This window comes from Microcaecilia unicolor, chromosome 1 (assembly GCF_901765095.1).
Source record: "Microcaecilia unicolor chromosome 1, aMicUni1.1, whole genome shotgun sequence".
Taxonomy (NCBI): Eukaryota; Metazoa; Chordata; class Amphibia; order Gymnophiona; family Siphonopidae; genus Microcaecilia; species Microcaecilia unicolor.
Window position 1 is genome coordinate 70,721,915 of NC_044031.1, and position 22,051 is coordinate 70,743,965.

At 47.6% G+C, this 22,051-nt stretch overlaps 1 protein-coding gene across 3 annotated transcripts in view; it reads left to right on the forward strand.

Annotated features, from left to right (window-relative positions):
• Positions 1-22,051, forward strand: part of GALNT11 (polypeptide N-acetylgalactosaminyltransferase 11) — a 125,234-nt gene that overhangs the window by 22,061 nt on the left and 81,122 nt on the right. For all 3 annotated transcript variants that reach the window (XM_030198319.1, XM_030198326.1, XM_030198333.1), the window contains exon 4: positions 11,291-11,457. In XM_030198319.1, the coding sequence (XP_030054179.1) occupies positions 11,291-11,457 (167 nt within the window). The remainder of the gene's footprint in view (positions 1-11,290; positions 11,458-22,051) is intronic.

Sequence of the window (22,051 nt, forward strand, 5' to 3'; positions counted from 1 at the left end):
ATGCTGCTGCCAGCTCTAGTTTGCTAGCCGCCAATATCTGAGTGGCCAATTGGTGCGCATACTTTTTGCTGTCCTGCAGTCTTATATGTAGTAAGCAATGGTCCATTTTCATGGGAAAAGCAATTTTTTGTTATACTAGCGATCAATTTCAAAACCCTCATCCAGTACTGTTGAGCCTGTGGGCAAGCCCACCAGATATGAACCATGTCACCTTCCATACCACATTGTTGCCAGCAGAGAGCAGACCCCCCCCCCCCCCCTAAACATCTTGGCTAGTCTCTGTGGTATATAAGTACCAACAATATAATATTTTGTAGCCATTTTCTACCAAAGCATTAGAGACTGACACTTTAAGCAAAGATGTAAACACCCTTTCCCACATGTGGTATTCATAGGAAGCCCCTAGTAATTTCTCCCATTTTTGTGTATAGTGCAGGATGGGCTGTGATTGAAATAGGAGTGCTTTATAGAGCCGAGATATCCCTCCTCTACCACCTCCTCCAGCCATTGCCCGCTCTAATTGTGTTTCCTCCAGGCTCAACTCTTCCTTTGTACGCCCTCAATTGGCGGAATTGGAAGGCGTTGGAGGCACTGCCTCAAAAGTGAGAAGTTCCCCATCCTCCCACACCTGACCCAGCTCCCACAGACCCCTCCGCTCCCAGTTCCTAAATCCTGGCGCATATCGAGGTATTTTATATTTCTTAAGAAGTAAAGTTGAGGGATATGTGCCAGTGCAGTAATTTTCCAGGGTACTGCGATGTGTGCTGAGAGGTAACCAGACTCAAGTCTACTATAATGGTAGAGTTTGTTATAGGATAATGCAACTTCATTTAAAAAAAATGTCAGCGCTTCCAAAGTTTCCATAAGTGTGCATGTTGTTTATGTTGATGCAGGACAGACTGTTTACTTAAGGCATTATTTAGGAGTATACCAAGCTCTACTCACACCTATATGCCTAGTGCCCCTCCCTCAAATGTCAGGTCTGGCTATGCCCCTGACATAAAGAAATGCATAGGTTTGAAAATATTTTCTGTCAACCTGCTTCATCTACAATTGAACAGTTGGGAAGTTTGAGGCTAGTGGTGGCTCTCGGTGTGGGAGGAGGGGGTTGGGGCCAGGAGAGTAGTAAGAGTGTAAAAGCTCATCACTGCCCATCTTGATGGGAGGGGGAGAAAGTTATCCTCCTTGCTGCCACCAGTCTGAGCTCTCAACCCCCTTGCCCCCCCCCCCCCAACAAAGCAGGGAAACTTTGTCTATATAAAAGTTCATGAAGGGGTGGAGGCACACAGAAAATCATTACTTTATGAAGCTGAGATGGAACTATATCTCTGCTTAGCATCAATAAGCAAAATTGAGCACTCATCTTATTCTCTGTATCTGCAGATCTTCTACAATGGGGTTGTCCAAAAATTTCCTTTTCAGCCAGACCAATCCATTGCATTTCCTATGTTTTTTTTCAAGGCCTACTAAACGTAAGGATGAACAGGCCCTGTACACACTGGATTGTAAAGATATACAGGCATATTACATAAGATCACAGCCTCATTGCCAGTGCAATCAAATTATTATATCATTTAATTCTAATAGAATAGTAACTGCAATAATTAAAGACATTTGATCAAACTGGCTAGTGGACTGCATATCGAATTGCCATGGAGCTGTATTTTAGAAAGGTCATAGAGAAGGGAATTTAGACATCTAGGCTGAGACATGGAAGATTCCCACAGTATTTTATAAGTGGCTCAGCCAAACGTAGAGCTGTTTGTAAAATAGGTGCAGGACTGCACGTTGATGGCCTTGTGCATCCAGCGGGAGCAACGCTTTCAAAAAGATGCATGTGAGGAAAACAAGTGCATACCACCCCCACCCCCGGTTTGGTGCTCCTGCTCTCTGTGTTGCCCCAATCCAGCAGTACCAGTACCCTCAGTTCCCAATAATCATCCCTACTGCATATCCTCCTATCCCCCCCCCCCCCCCATCCTGGCCTTGCTGGAGCCCCTGCTGTATAGTGGGAGCAAGACTAATCCCTACTCACTCTTGATCGTAGGGCTCTGGATTAAAAAACACCTACCATGACCCCTAGCATTAATCTTTCGGTATTACCATTAGGGGTCAAGCTGTTACATAAGGGTGTTTTTATTTATCTCAACTCATTTGCTGTATCCTGTCTTGTCTGTGTACATATTCCTCTCTCATGCCTCCTTTATTGTCTGCTGATGTTTTTGCGAGTATTCTCTGACACTGAGTTTCTTTCCTTTGTTTATAAGCATTTTATTGTGTTTTAATGGGTATTGTTAATATGAATGATTTACTGTGAACATATTTTATTTTTGTGATTTCATTTGCCTATTTCTATGTTACTTTGCTATTTTAATTGTACACTCTGTTGATACTTGAACATTTTATTATAGTCATGCTGCCTCTATAATTATAAATTCTCCGAGGACAAGCAGGCTGCTTGTTCTCACTGATGGGTGACGTCCACGGCAGCCCCTCCAATCGGAAACTTCACTAGCAAAGTCCTTTGCTAGTCCTCGCGCGCCCGCGCGCACCGCGCATGCGCGGCCGTCTTCCCGCCCGAAACCGGCTCGAGCCGGCCAGTCTTCTTTTGTCCGCACTCGGTACGGTCGTATTTTCGCCGTGTCGAGCCCCGGAAAGTCGACCTCGCGCGTCCAAATTGTTTTGAGCGTGTTTTTTCTTCGGAAAAGCTTTTGCTTAAGTCGGGAAGTGCTCCGGAAACCCTCCACCGGGTTTCGTGTCAATCCTCCCCGTACTTCCAGCTTTTTGCCCCGGTAAGTTTTCTTTCGTCGTCGGGGTAGGCCTCTTTTCGGCCTCGGTCGAGATTTTCTCCCTCTAAAGTTTTGGTGCTCTTTTCCGTCATTTCGGATTTTGATTTCGCCGGCGTGATTTTTCCGCCCATGACATCGAAGCCTTCCAGCGGCTTCAAGAAGTGCACCCGTGCGCCCGGGTTATCTCGCTCACTGATCGACACTCGTCGTGTCTTCAGTGTCTGGGGGCCGAGCACCGCCCTCAGAACTGCAGTCTGTGTTCCCTGCTTCAGAGGCGGACTCAGGTAGCGAGACTAGCCCAGTGGAACGTGTTGTTCTCGGGCTCTTCGTCGGCATCGGCACCGGGATCTTCGAGTGCATCGACGTCGTCAGCGTCCAGACCATCTTCCTCGGCCGCCCCTGCATCGAGGCATCGGGCCTCTGCATCGGCGCCGAGACATCGGATAGCTGCATCGACGTCGGTGGTACCGGGACCTCGTCTGCTGATGTCGTCGGACGGTGGTGCAATCGTCAGGAGTGCAGGTGAGGGCTGTCCATTCCCCTGCTGGTGGCGGTGAGCCTTCGGGTGGGTCTCCTCCTACCCTGAGGGCTCCTGCAGGTACAGCCCCCCCGAGACCGACCTCCTTCGGCCTCGGCCCCGAGGAAGCGACGGATGGATTCTACGTCCTCCTCGTCGGTGCCGGGTGAGCTCCGGTGACATGCTTCGGAAGAAATCGAAGAAGCATCGACACCGGTCTCCTCCCCGTGTCGGCACCAAGAGCTCTGGGTCGCCGAGGGATTCGGCACCCAGCAGGCATCGGCACCGAGAGGACCGCTCACCCTCTGTTCAAGAGGTGTCGATGCGCTCCACTCTGGACAGCCCGGAACAGCCTCCTCGCCCGAAACAGGTTCTGACGTCGACGCCTGCATCGACCTCTCAGCCTTTTCTGCAGCCACTCTGAACGAGAGCCTCCGGGCCGTTCTCCCAGAGATTCTGGGAGAGCTGTTGCGCCCTACCCCTCCGGTACCGGCGGTGCTTGCGCCTCCGGTACCGTCGAGCGTGGCGCCGGCTGGCCCATCGCCCAGGTTGAGGTCCCCAACGTCGGTACCGCGTGCGGTGCCGACCGCGGCCACCTCCCAGGAGGGCTCCCCGACTACGTCGGCGGAGGGGAGCTTCGCCTATGCGGGCCAGGGAGTCTACCTCTCGACGCCCCCATCGTGGACGTGGTTCCACGGAGTCGAGCAGGGCGAGGTTGCAGACACAGGTCCGTGAACTTGTGTCTGACACCGAGGGTGAGGCCTCGTGGGAGGAAGAGGAAGATCCCAGATATTTCTCTGACGAGGAGTCTGAGGGTCTTCCGTCTGATCCCACTCCCTCTCCTGAGAGACAGCTTTCTCCTCCCGAGAGTCTGTCTTTTGCCTCCTTTGTCCGGGAGATGTCTACGGCCATCCCCTTCCCGGTGGTTGTGGAGGACGAGCCCAGGGCTGAAATGTTTGAGCTCCTGGACTATCCTTCTCCACCTAAGGAAGCGTCCACTGTTCCCTTGCACCATGTCCTGAAAAAGACATTGCTTGCGAACTGGACCAAGCCATTAACTAACCCCCACATTCCCAAGAAGATCGAGTCCCAGTACCGGATCCATGGGGACCCAGAGCTGATGCGCACTCAGTTGCCTCATGACTCTGGAGTTGTGGATTTGGCCGTAAAGAAGGCTAAGAGTTCTAGGGAACATGCTTCGGCGCCCCCGGGCAAGGACGCTAGAACCTTAGACTCCTTTGGGAGGAAGGCCTACCATTCCTCTATGCTCGTGTCCAAGATCCAGTCTTACCAGCTCTACACGAGCATACACATGCGGAACAATGTGCGGCAGTTGGCGGGCTTGGTTGATGCTCTTCCCCCTGAGCAAGCCAAGCCTTTTCAGGAGGTGGTCAGGCAGCTGAAGGCGTGCAGAAAATTCCTGGCCAGAGGAGTTTATGACACTTTTGATGTTGCGTCCAGGGCCGCTGCTCAAGGTGTGGTGATGCGCAGGCTCTCATGGCTGCGTGCCGCCGACCTGGAGAATAGAATCCAGCAGCGGATTGCGGACCTCGCCTTGCCGTGCGGACAATATTTTGGTGAAAAAGTCGAACAGGTGGTAGAGTCTCTCCACCAGCGGGACACCGCATTCGACAAATTCGCCCGCCGGCAGCCTTCAGCTTCTACCTCTACAGGTAGACGATTTTTCGGGGGAAGGAAGACTGTTCCCTACTCTTCTGGCAAGCGTAGGTACAATCCTCCTTCCCGACAGCCTGCGGCCCAGGCTAAGCCCCAGCGCGCTTGCTCTCGTCAGCAGCGTGCGACTCAGCAAGGCCCCGCGGCTCCCCAGCAAAAGCAAGGGGCGAGCTTTTGACTGGCTCCAGCAGAGCATAGCCGACATCCAAGTGTCCGTGCCGGGCGACCTGCCAGTCGGAGGGAGGTTGAAAGCTTTTCACCGAAGGTGGCCTCTCATAACCTCCGATCAGTGGGTTCTGCAAATAGTCCGGCAGGGGTACACCCTCAATTTGACCTCAAAACCTCCAAATTGTCCACCGGGAGCTCAGTCTTACAGCTTCCAGCACAAGAAGGTACTTGCAGAGGAACTCTCTGCCCTTCTCAGCGCCAATGCGGTCGAGCCCGTGCCATCCGGGCAAGAAGGGCTGGGATTCTATTCCAGGTACTTCCTTGTGGAAAAGAAAACAGGGGGGATGCGTCCCATCCTAGACCTAAGGGCCCTGAACAAATATCTCGAAAAAGAAAAGTTCAGGATGCTTTCCCTGGGCACCCTTCTCCCCATGATTCAGCAAAACGATTGGCTATGCTCTCTGGACTTGAAGGATGCCTACACACACATCCCGATACTGCCAGCTCACAGACAGTATCTGCGATTTCAGTTGGGCACACGCCACTTCCAGTACTGTGTGCTACCCTTTGGGCTCGCCTCTGCGCCCAGGGTGTTCACCAAGTGCCTAGCTGTGGTAGCAGCGGCGCTTCGCAGGCTGGGGGTGCACGTGTTCCCATATCTCGACGATTGGCTGGTGAAGAACACATCCGAGGCAGGAGCCCTGCAGTCCATGCAGATGACTATTCGCCTACTGGAGCTACTGGGGTTTGTGATAAATTATCCAAAGTCCCACCTTCTTCCAGTGCAGAGACTCGAATTCATAGGAGCTCTGCTGGATTCTCGGACGGCTCGCGCCTATCTCCCAGAGACGAGAGCCAACAACTTGTTGTCCCTCGTCTCGCGGGTGCGAGCGTCCCAGCAGATCACAGCTCGGCAGATGTTGAGATTGCTGGGCCACATGGCCTCCACAGTTCATGTGACTCCCATGGCCCGCCTTCACATGAGATCTGCTCAATGGACCCTAGCCTCCCAGTGGTATCAGGCCGCTGGGGGTCTGGAGGACGTGATCCACCTGTCCACGAGTTTTCTCGAATCCCTGTATTGGTGGACCATTTGCTCCAATTTGACTCTGGGACGTCCCTTCCAAATTCCTCAGCCACGGAAAGTGCTGACTACGGATGCGTCCCTCCTGGGATGGGGAGCTCATGTCGATGGGCTTCACACCCAAGGAAGCTGGTCCCTCCAGGAACGCGGTCTACAGATCAATCTCCTGGAGTTACGAGCGATCTGGAACGCTCTGAAGGCTTTCAGAGATCGGCTGTCCAACCAAATATCCAAATTCAGACAGACAACCAGGTTGCCATGTATTATGTCAACAAGCAGGGGGGCACCGGATCTCGCCCCCTGTGTCAGGAAGCCGTCAGCATGTGGCTCTGGGCTCGCCGTCACGGCATGGTGCTCCAAGCCACATATCTGGCAGGCGTAAACAACAGTCTGGCCGACAGGTTGAGCAGGATTATGCAGCCTCACGAGTGGTCGCTCAACTCCCGAGTGGTGCGCCAGATCTTCCAAGCGTGGGGCACCCCCTTGGTGGATCTCTTCGCATCTCGAGTGAACCACAAAGTCCCTCAGTTCTGTTCCAGGCTTCAGGCCCACGGCAGACTGGCTTCGGATGCCTTCCTCCTGGATTGGGGGGGGGGGCTGCTGTATGCTTATCCTCCCATCCCTCTGGTGGGGAAGACTTTGTTGAAACTCAAGCAAGACCGAGGCACCATGATTCTGATTGCTCCTTTTTGGCCGCGTCAGATCTGGTTTCCTCTTCTTCTGGAGTTCTCCTCCAAAGAACCGTGGAGATTGGAGTGTTTTCCGACCCTCATCACGCAGGACGAAGGGCTCTTCTGCATCCCAACCTCCAGTCTCTGGCTCTCACGGCCTGGATGTTGAGGGCGTAGACTTTGCCTCTTTGGGTCTGTCAGAGGGTGTCTCCCGCATCTTGCTTGCTTCCAGGAAAGACTCCACTAAGAGAAGTTACTTCTTTCATTGGAGGAGGTTTGCCGTCTGGTGTGACAGCAAGGCCCTAGATCCTCGCTCTTGTCCTACACAGACCCTGCTTGAATACCTTCTGCACTTGTCTGAGTCTGGTCTTAAGACCAACTCCGTAAGGGTTCACCTTAGTGCAATCAGTGCATACCATTACCAAGTGGAAGGTAAGCCGATCTCAGGACAGCCTTTAGTTGTTCGCTTCATGAGAGGTTTGCTTTTGTCAAAGCCCCCTGTCAAACCTCCTACAGTGTCATGGGATCTCAATGTCGTTCTCACCCAGCTGATGAAACCTCCTTTTGAGCCACTGAATTCCTGCCATCCGAAGTACTTGACCTGGAAGGTCATTTTCTTGGTGGCAGTTACTTCGGCTCGTAGAGTCAGTGAGCTTCAGGCCCTGGTAGCCCAGGCCCCTTACACCAAATTTCATCACAACAGGGTAGTCCTCCGCACTCACCCTAAGTTTCTGCCAAAGGTCGTGTCGGAGTTCCATCTGAACCAGTCAATTGTCTTGCCAACATTCTTTCCCCGTCCTCATTCCTGCCCTGCTGAACGTCAGCTGCACACATTGGACTGCAAGAGAGCATTGGCCTTCTACCTGGAGCGGACACAGCCCCACAGACAGTCCGCCCAATTGTTTGTTTCTTTTGATCCCAATAGGAGGGGAGTGGCTGTAGGGAAACGCACCATATCCAATTGGCTAGCAGATTGCATTTCCTTCACTTACGCCCAGGCGGGGCTGGCTCTTGAGGGTCATGTCACGGCTCATAATATTAGAGCCATGGCTGCGTCGGTAGCCCACTTGAAGTCAGCCTCCATTGAAGAAATTTGCAAAGCTGCGACGTGGTCATCTGTCCACACATTCACATCTCATTACTGCCTGCAGCAGGATACCCGACGCGACAGTCGGTTCGGGCAGTCAGTTCTTCAGAACCTGTTTGGGCTTTAGGATCCAACTCCACCCCCCGAGGGCCCTGTTTGTTCTGTTCCAGGCTGCACTCTCAGTTAGTTGGTAAATTTTTTAGGTCAATCTCAGTTATGTCCTCGCCGTTGCGAGGCCCAATTGACCATGGTTGTTGTTTTGAGTGAGCCTGGGGGCTAGGGATACCCCATCAGTGAGAACAAGCAGCCTGCTTGTCCTCGGAGAAAGCGAATGCTACATACCTGTAGAAGGTATTCTCCGAGGACAGCAGGCTGATTGTTCTCACAACCCGCCCGCCTCCCCGTTGGAGTTGTGTCTTCCCTTGAAGTGTATTGTCTTGCTACATACTGGACTGGCCGGCTCGAGCCGGTTTCGGGCGGGAAGACGGCCGCGCATGCGCGGTGCGCGCGGGCGCGCGAGGACTAGCAAAGGACTTTGCTAGTGAAGTTTCCGATTGGAGGGGCTGCCGTGGACGTCACCCATCAGTGAGAACAATCAGCCTGCTGTCCTCGGAGAATACCTTCTACAGGTATGTAGCATTCGCTTTGCCTGTGTCCAGTGATATTTGCTGTAAACTGCCTTGAGTGAATGTCTTCAAAAACACAGTAAATAAATCTTAATAAATAAACTTTGCAGACACATACCTTTAGACACACTGGACTAGATTCTATATATCACGTGTAAAAAAAATCGGTGCCGAAACGAAATATTCCTAGGTGTATTCTATAAAGTACACCTACATTTAGGTGTACTTTATAGAATGAACCTAAATTCCTGCGTGGTTTATAGAATACACCGGTCGCTCATCCGAGTGACTGAATTTAGTCACAGGAAATTAAACCAATTAAAACTTCATGTAAATGCCAGTGCCTAAATTAGGTGCGAACCGGGTGTATTCTGTAACGTACATAGATTTTAGAAATGTCCATGACCCACCATTCCACGCCCCTTTTCAACTATGCAACTTACAATTTGCACGCATCACGTTATAGAATATTCTTATACAGTTGTGCATGTAAATTCTAATTAATGCCAGTTAGTGTCAATAATTGCTTAAGTGGCAGTTATTGGCACTGATTGGCTTGTTTAACTAATTAAGTTGCATGCACAAATCTACACTATGACTGGATTTGCATGCACAACTTAGGTCACGCTATATAGAATCTTTGGGATTGCATAAAATCTTCATTATTTGGATTTAGCTCTCCCCTTTTTCAATAGTAGTTCAAGGTGAGTTACATTCAGGTAGTAGCTATTTTCCTGTCCCCAGAGGGCTCACGATCTAAGAGCTTCTTTTACTAAACTGCACTAGTGATTCCCAGCGTGGCAAATGTGACACAGCCCAGTACTCTGGACTCTGCCTCAACAGTTATCACCCTATTATTGGACAATGCTAATGGAGAAGGCACTTTGATATCTGGATTTTGAAACCAAAGCACTTTGGTTTTGTTTGGGTTTAGTTTTAACTTTAGTGAATGTCCATTGCTGAACTTATTAATTCCAGATGAAACATTTTCAAGTAAACCTCTAAAACTAAGAGGAACTGGCAGAAGTAAAAAAAAAAAAAAAAGTCATCAGCATAGGATTGCAGCAGTTCACCAGGGTTCAACCTGTTTCTTCCTAATGAGGACATAAAAAAATTAAAAAGAACAGGGGACAAAGGTGAACCCTGGGGAACACTACATCCTGGAAACAATACTCAGAATACATTTTGTTTTGTCGTATACAGTAACCGTGGTGAATCAAAAATTCCCGGAACCAATTTAACACAGAACCCGAGATAACAATTTCTTCCAACCTAGATAGCAAAAGATCACGGTCCACCACGTCAAGAGGTGGCAGAGATATTAATTTGGAGAAGTATCTGACTTCCGGCACCCAGTGCCTCCTTCGCATATGATGAAAGTACTAGTAACAGGGTCTCAGTACCGTGAGCTGGTCTGAATCCAAATTGTGAATAATGCAAACAAGAAAATCTCTCTAAATATCCCATAAGCAATTGATTTACATATGATTCATTCAATTTCATTCAAGAAATGTAGACTGCCCCAAATTGATTGATTGCACATTTTTTGTCCTTTAGATTGTAAGCTCCTTTGAGCAGGGACTGTCCTTCTTTGTGAAATTGTACAGCGCTGTGTAACCCTAGTAGCGCTTTAGAAATGTTAAGTAGTAGTAGTAGTAGTAGTATACTAGCCACAGGGCGATAGTTTGAAGGTAGAGTTAGATCAACATTAGGATACTTGGGTTTAGGGGTAAGTACAATTTGGCCCATATCAATTGGTAAAATACCTGAAAGCAATAACTTATTCACTTCAGATGTCAAACATTGAATAAGAACTTGAGGAATTGTCGATAGTAATGAAACAGGGTAAGTGTCAAGTATGCATTGTGAATGTGAGAATTTCTTTAATAAAGTGGAAATAGAATCAACAGTAATATATGGAAAAGAATCCCAAATCTGATCAGCCATTATAGGTTGATCTGGACCTAGGTAAGAAACAGAAGTTAAATTACTACGTGTAGAAGAAGGTTGCAGCAGATTTAAGTCGAATTTGAGCAACCTTATTGAGAAAAACAAATCTGCTAATTCATGAGCAGATGGTTGCATTAAAGAAATTGCAGAATCTTTTGCTGAGGTTGTCCTTTTTAATCAAAGAGAACAGCTTATTACTATTAATAGGCCCAGAACCAATCAGTTGTCTGTAAAAATGTTTTCTTACTATCCACTTCCTTTTTTATGGCAGAGTCTAAAAGCTGTCTCTTAAGTAGCATGCATGTAGGGAAGGGTGTTTTGCCTGATAATAGATGTTTGCCCTTGCTTTTAAGTGACCGAAAGCACACCTTTTTTTTACATGTTGGATATGTAGGCATGGAAGAGCAGGAAGGAAACTAGAATGGGGAAACAGTTGCCTTCAAGTATCCTAACTTTTTTAGTTTTTGAGTCTTCTGAATGTGTTTAATTCAAAACCATCGTATTTTCCACACTGCTGTGTAAGTGTATTAACAATCTAATATAGTGATGGGAAAATAATTTTGTAGAGCGAATATGTTCAAACTCTTGATTTATAAAACTAAAAGGTAATTCTTGTTTTCACATCATGTTGAACCTTGTGGGAAATTTCATGTATTCTGCAATACAATTGTTGAAATATTGGAACAGTATTTTTCTTATTTTTGCTGTGTTCTTATGTTTGCAGGTGTGGAGACAAACTGTACCCATTTGAGCTACCCTCTGCCAGCATTGTTATTTGTTTCTACAACGAAGCATTTTCTGCCTTGCTTCGGACAGTACACAGTGTATTGGATCGCACTCCATCAAATCTTCTTCATGAAATTATTTTAGTGGATGACTTTAGTGAATTAGGTGAGGAACAGTTGTATCAATAGCCAATTCACTTTCTGCCTAGATTACTTTTGGTGCAGTGCTCTGATAGGGTGGCATTTAACAGCTGGTACGATACCATACAATATAAGCTTATATCCCGCCAATACCTTGCAGTTCAAGGCGGGTATGAAAGCAAGACAAACCAGGATAATCTGTGGGATACTAAAGGACGTATCTGATAAGGTAAAACATTACTTTAAAAGATTAAATTTCCGAGAAAGTCTTGACCTTTTTCCTAAATAGCATATAAGTATATGAGGAGAAAAATACCTTTAGTAGAAAGAAAAGAGAATAAATAATTGCATGTAGTCCTTCTAGATCTAAGTGAAACTGCAAACTGAAAATGCAAATATAGGTAGTTTGGAGCTAGACCATGCAATAATTTATAAAGAAACAATCCAATTTAAACAAAACTCTGGCCTCAAAAGGCAACTGTAAGTTTAATATAATAAAAGGAAATACGATCCTATTTTGATAAGCCAAATTTCAGACATGCAGCAGTATTCTAAATGGCTTGATTTCTTGTTAGTTGAGATTTAGTACATACTAGATATACTAAATTGCAGTGGTATTGTGACAAAAGTAATGCCTGTACCAGTAGACTGAATGTAGTTGTCTCAAAACTATTTATTTATTTATTGCATTTGTATCCCACATTATCCCACCTCTTTGCAGGCTCAATATGGCTTACAATTCATTGTGAATATTGGAAATATAAAGTAGAAAATATACATTTTGGTTTATAGAAGGTTTGGGTTACATGGTGGTGAAGTACATGGTTGTATTATAACAAAAGACGTTATAAGACATTACTATCTATATATATAAAAGGCACCACTGAAGCCTCCAGCCGGAAGTGTGAAGCGCCAGAGATATCCGGATTCCCCATGAGTGAAGGAAAACAGCACAGCACGAAATCCCTCTCTCTCACCCTCATGATCAAAAGCAAACTCCGGCGCTAGAGGCTGTTAACGCCATACTAGCGCCGGAGTTTGCTGCCGATCCATGATCAGAGCCCTCGAGCGCCTGAAACAACGCACTCGAGGGCTCTTAGCGCAAGTAGCATGCTAAACAGGGCTTCGAGCGCAATTAGCTTGCAAATGCATGCTAAGCAGCGCTTAATGCATTCATCCCCAATGATCAGCGGCCAGCGCGCCAAAGATTGGGTCGCTGGCTGCGGCAAAATCAACGCCAGCTCAGAGCTGGCGTTAGACTTTGTGGATCATTGGGGAGGAATGGTGAGCCCTGTCCAGCATGCAGTTGCATGCTGGCAGGCCCCCGTTCCCCCCCAAAGCAAACGCAAACAGGGGACTGGAGGTCCGGTGGACCTCCGGTCCCCCTGATGATCCGACCCCCTCCATGCTCAGGGAGGGCTGGAGATCCGGTGGGTCTCCAGCCCCCCCCCCCAACCCCCATAAATCCTGGTGGCCGCCTCCGGCCAAACGCTATCCCACCCTCCCTCCCACTCAGCAATGGGGGGGGGGCTAGTGGTTCGGTGGGTCTCCAGCCCCCCAAACCCCAAGAAATTGTTGTGGCCGCCACCCTGTTATCCATCCACGGAGGGGGGTGGGGGCTGGAGGTCTGGTGGACCTCCAGCCCACCCCAACTCCTCCCCTCCCTCAGCGTTCTGAATCCCTGGTGGTCCGTCGCTCCCTTACATGGTCTGTAGCCCCGCCCAGCGCATCCCAGGATGCAATGGGCAGGGCTGGGCGTCGCCATTTTGCAGTGGCGTCAACAGGAAGACGAGTGAGGCAGGCAGGCTGCGTCCCTCCTCCAACAAAAGGTAGGGGAGCCAGCCGGGGGGGCTGGAAGGGAGGGTGGGTGGGTGACCACGGACCACCAGGGATTCAGAATGCTGGGGGAGGGGAGGAGTTGGGGTGGGCTGGGAGGTCCACTGGACCTCTAGCCCCCACCCCCCTTCGTGGATGGATAACAGGGTGGAGGCCACAATTTCTTGGGGTTTGGGGGGCTAGAGACCCACCGAACCTCCAGCCCCCCCCCCCCCCCCCCCCGTCGCTGAGTGGGAGGGAGGGTGGGATAGCGTTTGGCCGTAGGCGGCCACCAGGATTTATGGGGGTTCGGGGGGGGGGGGGGTTCGGGCCTCGGCAGGCTGTTTGACAGGTTTGGGCTTTTGACAGCCCAGACCTGTCAAACAAGTGCGGGAGGATTGCTCGGCACAATTCTCCCGCACTTTAAACATAATCAAAGATAATAGCGCTGCTTAGATTTGCATGCATTATCTTTGATCATCGATGCAGAAAAGCCCTGCGCTGTGCCGGCGCTATTTTTAGGGCGCTGTTTGGAACAGCGCAGGGCTTTTGATCATCTGGCCCTCTGTAACAGTGAAAGACTCAGAGGGGGGAGGGGAGAGAGATGCCCTCACTCTCTCTGTAACACAAACACAGAACAGCAGGAAACTTAACACTGAAGGACTGGACTCGGAGGGGGAGGGAGAGAGGGCAGAAGGCAGGGACACACACACTCCCACATGCACACTCTGAAGAAAACCTTGCTACCCCCCGTTTCATTTGCATCAGAAACGGGGCTTTTTTACAAGTCTATAATAAAGATTGTGCAGTTACACGTGTTGATCTTTGTGATATATTTTTTCGAAGAGATAAGTTTTCAGTAGTTTGCGGAAGTTGGCCAGATCATGGACCGTTTTCAGGTTGCGTGGTAGTGCGTTCCATAGCTGCATGCCCATATAGGAAAATGTAGATGCATGCAACATTGCTAATGCAGCACAATTTTCTCATAAGAAAGACATCCCGCGGGTACCTGGTTGTGGTGTGGCCGCCGCCGAGCATCACATACGGCATCTGTACTGCCTAGAGCCGTTGCCGTAGCAGACCGGGAGAAACCGTGCCGGCAAGGATTTGGAGCGCAACCGGCGAGTTCTGGAGGAGCTGACCACGCCACGCGGCCCATCTGCCTGCAGACGACCAAGACCCAGAGCGGTCGAACTCGCGGGGTCATCCAAGTAGAGGCGAGTGCCCTGACCGGACCGGAAGGGTTCGGACACCGCTGGAGTAGAGGCCCTCGTTCCGAATTGCCCAGCCTTGCGGATTTGGGAGACCCGACCCGGAGGCAGACGCTGGGTCTGACTTTCCGGGCCGCGATTCGGGGAGCGACCGACGTCGGAGAAGACAACAGGGTAAGCCGTAACTGATCTGGCGACTTCGAGCGGCTTGCCGAGAGGGACGCTGCCGGGCAAAGAGCTACGGAACTGCCTGCAGAGGCTGACTCGCCGAGCCCCCCCCCCCCCCCAGCAAGACCGCAGAGCCTGACCCGCTAAACCCCAGCGGGACCGCAGAGCCTGACCCACCGAGCCCAGCGCTAGCGGCTGATCAGATGGCAGCCTGAGGCCACGTGACGCCGAAAACCGGTTAAGACGCAGGACGAGCGAGATCGGATCGAGATCGGAGGATCGCTGGGAGCAAGTCGAGCTCTCCTTCTGACCAGAAGGCCGAGCTACTGGTTTAGACTGCCAAGGCTGACTGTTGATGTCTAAGACTGACTGGGAAGACCAACCTGCCTAGCATCACAACCAAGGAACAGGAGCTGCACTGTCGTGACTGAACAGAGCAATCAAATGCCTGCTCATCTTAACTGCATGCATGCACTGCTTTAACATGATTTAAAAATCCTCGCTTTATTTGCTTTGCTCTGCATACTTTAAATTGAAAGCAACATGCATGCACTGCTTTAGCATGATTTAAAAATCCTCGCTTTATTTGCTTTGCTCTGCATACTTTAAATTGAAAGCAACTGTGTCCTATACCAATATAGCACCTTTAACTGTTGCCATGCTTTAAATTAAATTGTTGCTAAAATTAATGCAAATGCAAATAATACCTCATTTGCCTAGTAATGAACTGTTACCAAGTATTAAGTGCAGGCTTGCCAACAATAAACTGTTGCCAAGCTTTAAATTAAATTAAATTAAATTGTTGCCAAGCTTAAATACAAATACAAGCACCACCCGTTTGCCTAGCACGGAACTGCTGCCAGCTTTAAATTAAATTTTTTGCTAAGCTAATAGCAAATGCCAGCACTACCTCGCTTGAACTGTAGCCAAGCTCAAATGCAATTGTAAACTTTGACTCGCTTAAAGGTACACCAGATACAGTGGTGGAAATAAGTATTTGATCCCTTGCTGATTTTGTAAGTTTGCCCACTGACAAAGACATGAGCAGCCCATAATTGAAGGGTAGGTTATTGGTAACAGTGAGAGATAGCACATCACAAATTAAATCCGGAAAATCACATTGTGGAAAGTATATGAATTTATTTGCATTCTGCAGAGGGAAATAAGTATTTGATCCCCCACCAACCAGTAAGAGATCTGGCCCCTACAGACCAGGTAGATGCTCCAAATCAACTCGTTACCTGCATGACAGACAGCTGTCGGCAATGGTCACCTGTATGAAAGACACCTGTCCACAGACTCAGTGAATCAGTCAGACTCTAACCTCTACAAAATGGCCAAGAGCAAGGAGCTGTCTAAGGATGTCAGGGACAAGATCATACACCTGCACAAGGCTGGAATGGGCTACAAAACCATCAGTAAGACGCTGGGCGAGAAGGAGACAACTGTTGGTGCCATAGTAAGAAAATGGAAGAAGTACAAAATGACTGTCAATCGACAAAGATCTGGGGCTCCACGCAAAATCTCACCTCGTGGGGTATCCTTGATCATGAGGAAGGTTAGAAATCAGCCTACAACTACAAGGGGGGAACTTGTCAATGATCTCAAGGCAGCTGGGACCACTGTCACCACGAAAACCATTGGTAACACATTACGACATAACGGATTGCAATCCTGCAGTGCCCGCAAGGTCCCCCTGCTCCGGAAGGCACATGTGACGGCCCGTCTGAAGTTTGCCAGTGAACACCTGGATGATGCCGAGAGTGATTGGGAGAAGGTGCTGTGGTCAGATGAGACAAAAATTGAGCTCTTTGGCATGAACTCAACTCGCCGTGTTTGGAGGAAGAGAAATGCTGCCTATGACCCAAAGAACACCGTCCACACTGTCAAGCATGGAGGTGGAAATGTTATGTTTTGGGGGTGTTTCTCTGCTAAGGGCACAGGACTACTTCACCGCATCAATGGGAGAACGGATGGGGCCATGTACCGTACAATTCTGAGTGACAACCTCCTTCCCTCCGCCAGGGCCTTAAAAATGGGTCGTGGCTGGGTCTTCCAGCACGACAATGACCCAAAACATACAGCCAAGGCAACAAAGGAGTGGCTCAGGAAGAAGCACATTAGGGTCATGGAGTGGCCTAGCCAGTCACCAGACCTTAATCCCATTGAAAACTTATGGAGGGAGCTGAAGCTGCGAGTTGCCAAGCGACAGCCCAGAACTCTTAATGATTTAGAGATGATCTGCAAAGAGGAGTGGACCAAAATTCCTCCTGACATGTGTGCAAACCTCATCATCAACTATAGAAGACGTCTGACCGCTGTGCTTGCCAACAAGGGTTTTGCCACCAAGTATTAGGTCTTGTTTGCCAGAGGGATTAAATACTTATTTCCCTCTGCAGAATGCAAATAAATTCATATACTTTCCACAATGTGATTTTCCGGATTTAATTTGTGATGTGCTATCTCTCACTGTTACTAATAACCTACCCTTCAATTATGGGCTGCTCATGTCTTTGTCAGTGGGCAAACTTACAAAATCAGCAAGGGATCAAATACTTATTTCCACCACTGTACATATTTGCCACAGCGCCTAACACATAGACATGAACACCAGCAATGCACTCCTAACCATCCAGTGCCTCATTATATTCTTACACGCAAACACAACCCACAACCTAGTTAATAACAACCCCACTACTCACAAACCGCATAACACTCATATACACACAATGCACGCCCAAAACAACAACCATAACAACCCACTTACATCTCACCAATCCTATGCACAACCTTTAGACAACCTACCAAATCAAAGACACAACAACCAACCAACTGCAATAATCTCCGGATATGAACACCACCGACAAAATGAGGAAAACAATGACAACAACAAATCCAACTACCGAAGAAACAGACAACTAATAAAAATAAACACGTCACACCCCACCTTGGAACCATATCACTCAATCCAACTAGGATACATCAATGCAAGATCAGCAGTAAGCAACTCAGTAAACATACTAGATAGGATCATCACAGACAAATTAGACCTCCTATTTATCACAGAAACCTGGTTCCATAGTCCCACAGACCCCGCCATCTTACAAACGTGCCCACCAGAATACAAAATCACGCACTGGACAAGAAATGGAAAAAAAAGAGGAGGCGGAATAGCTATTATATACAAACCTGAATTCACCATCACAATCACGGGCGAATCCACCTCACCACAACTTGAAATTGCATCGACTAGAATCAACCATCCAAGCCTAATAGGACACCTCAACACAATCCTATTCTACAGGCCACCAGGAAAATGGCAAGACGCCCAAACACAACTCATGGATTTCATCTCGAATACCTGCGTATCAGCCTCAAACATCCTCATACTAGGCGACATCAACTTACACCTAGAAGACGACACCTTACCAAGTACACGAGAATTCAAAGAATTCCTAAAACTCTGGGATCTGCAAACACCTAGCATACAACCAACTCACGAAAAAGGACACACACTAGATATCATAACGAATAGATTCGAACCGGACTCAACTATCATACTCGCTAATACAACATGGACACCTACATTATGGTCAGACCACCATAAAGCAAATGTCACTCTTTGCTGGCGAAAAACACAACTAAACACGAACAATAAACATGAGCGAACAACCTACACAACAAGAGGAAAAATAGACCCCACAACATTCTGGCAACAGATCTACCAGAACGAATGGACTACAAACGCTGACACCATCCAATTCCTCCAAGAATGGGACGATATAAGCACAAGAACATTAGACAAAATCGCCCCAGTCCAAACTAGAACATCACACAGGAAAAATGCAAATCCATGGTTCACCGAAGAGCTGAAAAAACTAAAAACACAAGTCAGGAGACTAGAACGAGCTTGGAACAAAAAGAGAGACGAACAAACACGAAACGACTGGAAACTACTTCGGAGAAAATACAAATATACCATAAAACAGACAAAAAGACTACACTACAAAACATTAATAGGACCAAACTACAAAGACACACATAAACTCTTCAACCTCGTGAACAAACTGTTAGACACCACACCAGTTACAACCAGCGGCAAAGATACACCAAGTGTTGACAACCTTGCGACATACTTCAAGGAGAAAATTATACTATTACGACACAAAATACCCGCCAGCCCTACAGAATACACCACTCTTCTAGACTGTCTAGATCCAGAAGAAGGAACACACCCAGCAGACAGAACCTGGACCGAATTTGAACTACTGTCAGAAGACCTCATCTCGAAAACTCTCAAAAGATATGCCAAATCCAACTGCAAACTAGACATATGCCCAAATAGCCTCATGAAATCTGCTCCTCAACAATTCATAATAGACCTAACAAACCACATAAACCACATGCTACAAAATGGACTCTTCCCAAAAGAAAAAGGAAAAATCTTACTCACCCCAATTCCTAAAGATACAAAGAAAAACACGAGCGAAATAACCAACTACAGGCCAATAGCATCCATACCACTAATAACCAAGATAACTGAAGGTATGGTAACTAAACAACTCACAAATTATCTAGACAAACATTCAATACTCCATGATGCCCAATCAGGATTCCGTTCGAATCACAGCACAGAAACAGTATTAGTCACCCTCATGACCAAATTCAAACAAATAATTGCAACTGGCAACAATATACTCCTCCTACAATTTGACATGTCAAGCGCCTTCGACATGGTTGACCATGGAATCCTACTACACATACTTGAATACTTTGGCATAGGAGGAAATGTCCTGAACTGGTTCAAGGGGTTCCTAACCCTGCGTTCGTATCAAGTCACATCAAATTCAACCACGTCCAAGGCATGGACACCTGAATGTGGAGTCCCACAAGGATCACCTCTCTCACCAACTATATTCAACCTAATGATGATCCCTTTAGCAAAACTCCTATCAAACCATAACCTCAACCCATATATATACGCCGATGATGTGACATTATACATCCCATTCAAACAAGACACCAAAGAAATCTCCAACGAAATCAATCAAAGTCTACACATCATGAACACATGGGCAGATGCATTCCGCCTGAAATTAAACGCAGAAAAAAACCCAATGCCTGATACTCACCTCCCAATACAACACAAATAAATTCAACGCGATAAACACACCAATCCTAAACCTCCCAGTCTCAGAAACGCTAAAAATCCTTGGAGTCACTATCGACCGCCACTTAACACTCGAAACCCACACAAACAACACAACCAAGAAGATGTTCTACTGCATGTGGAAATTGAAAAGGATAAGACCATTCTTCCCAAGATTCGTCTTCCGCAGCCTAGTGCAATCCCTCGTCCTCAGCCACCTGGATTACTGCAACTCACTATACGCGGGCTGCAAAGAGCAAATACAGAGGAAACTTCAAACAGCCCAAAACACAGCAGCCAGGCTCATCTTCGGAAAACCAAGATATGAAAGGGCAAAACCACTACGAGAGAAATTACATTGGCTTCCACTTAAGGAACGCGTTACTTTTAAAGTTTGCACACTAGTCCATAAGATCATTTACGGCGAAGCCCCAGCGTACATGTCTGATTTAATAGACCTACTACCCAGAAACGCTAAAAGATCATCCCGAACACACCTCAACCTCCACTTCCCCACTTGCAAGGGCCTGAAATACAAGACGCTACACGCGTCAACCTTTTCCCACATGAGCACGCAGGCTTGGAATACACTACCGCGCAACCTAAGAGTGATTAACGATCAAGCTTCCTTCCGTAAACTACTGAAGACTCATCTGTTTGAACAAACTTACGGAAAGAGCCAAAACAGATAGAGTCCATACTCACTGTTCATCAATGCAACATACATCCACTTCTGATCCAGTCAATCATACACTTATCCACGGAACTATGTACACCATATGTCTTTGTCTAACACTGCCCTTTAGCTTCCCATTGTCTCCTTCCAATATTTCTATGTTGATGTCCCATTGTCATATTCCTAATTGATATTCGAATGTCTCGCACAACTCTGCACAATGTAATCCATAACCAAATTGTAACAAATGTATTTCTATTATTCATATCCTATTGTAAGCCACACTGAGCCCGCAAAAAGGTGGGGAAATGTGGGATACAAATGCAATAAATAAATAAATAAGGTAACAATCTGCGCTTCCAATGAAGTAGCACTATCTGCTAATACGCCCAAGATCTTTATATCGGTAGATAATTTGTATTCAGTTTGACGAAATTGAATGGAATCAGGAATAGAGGAAAACAGATGAAGACAAAGAAGTCTTTGGGAAACATCACAATGGCTCTGAAATTGTGGAAAACCAAAAAGAAAAAAAGGCTACCAACTGCTTTTGTGTATGAAAGATGTCTGTAGCATGCGCAGAGCAGCCATGCTTAACAATTGGCTGTTCTGCGCATGCTTGGAAGACCGAGCAATTGGCTTCCCCTTACTGAGCTTTTGGCTGTTTTTGTGAGCAGCTCATTTGCATCACGTTTCTTCTGAGCATGGCTGGCTATTTCGAACTTGGTAATATTTACCGAGTTAGAAATAGTGATCACTGCTTTAATAGGACTTTAGTGCATCAAGGTCTAAGTGATTTGTTCCTTTTCTAGTTGTTCAACTGGTTTCCAGTTGAGCTTTTCAGGTGCCTTGAGTTTGCAGTGTCATATCTGAAGGTCTTCAGATCCCTGTCTCTGGTGCCCCCTTCACCATCTCCCTGGTTTTCCTGCAGCACTCTCCTTTTCCAGTACAGTGATCTTAATATTTAAAAAAAAAAGGAAAGAGGTTTACTGGAGAGTTTGGGACAGAGTATTGGTCCTGATTCTTTCTCTTCAGGGGTAAATCTTGTGGAAACTCAGCTTGGGGGGGAGCAGCCGGCAGCGGTAAGTCCAAATAAAGTTTGACTTGGAATGGCTTGAAGGGCTACTTGGTGCAGGGGAGGGATCCTGACTTACCGCTTGGAACTGTGTTTGTGACTGCAATTGTGCCAGTCTGGGCGAATGGAGACTCCCACAGAGGCAGTTAAGTGGTTTTCCCGCTGTGAGACCTACTGGCTGGCATTGCAGAGCATGTAAGTCGGGAATCTAATGGGACGTGGGGGAAATGGTTGGTGTTAGCACATATTTGGATTTGGCACAGCATCTGAATATGCCGGGGATGTCGGGCTCTCTGGCAGGGCGAGTTTGCAGTTTGATGCAGGAGAGCGCAGAAACGGGGAACCATTTTGTCAGGGCTGACTGGCAGTTAGGAACAGCCTCTGTTTGATCACACACAGAGCACAGCAGCCATTTTACCACCTCAGGGTCCAACAAAGCATTGAGCTGCATCAGAATCTTTGTTTTCTCCAGAGTTTATATTGCTCTTATATCTGGCCTATTTACTGAAGCAGGGACAGTCAGAA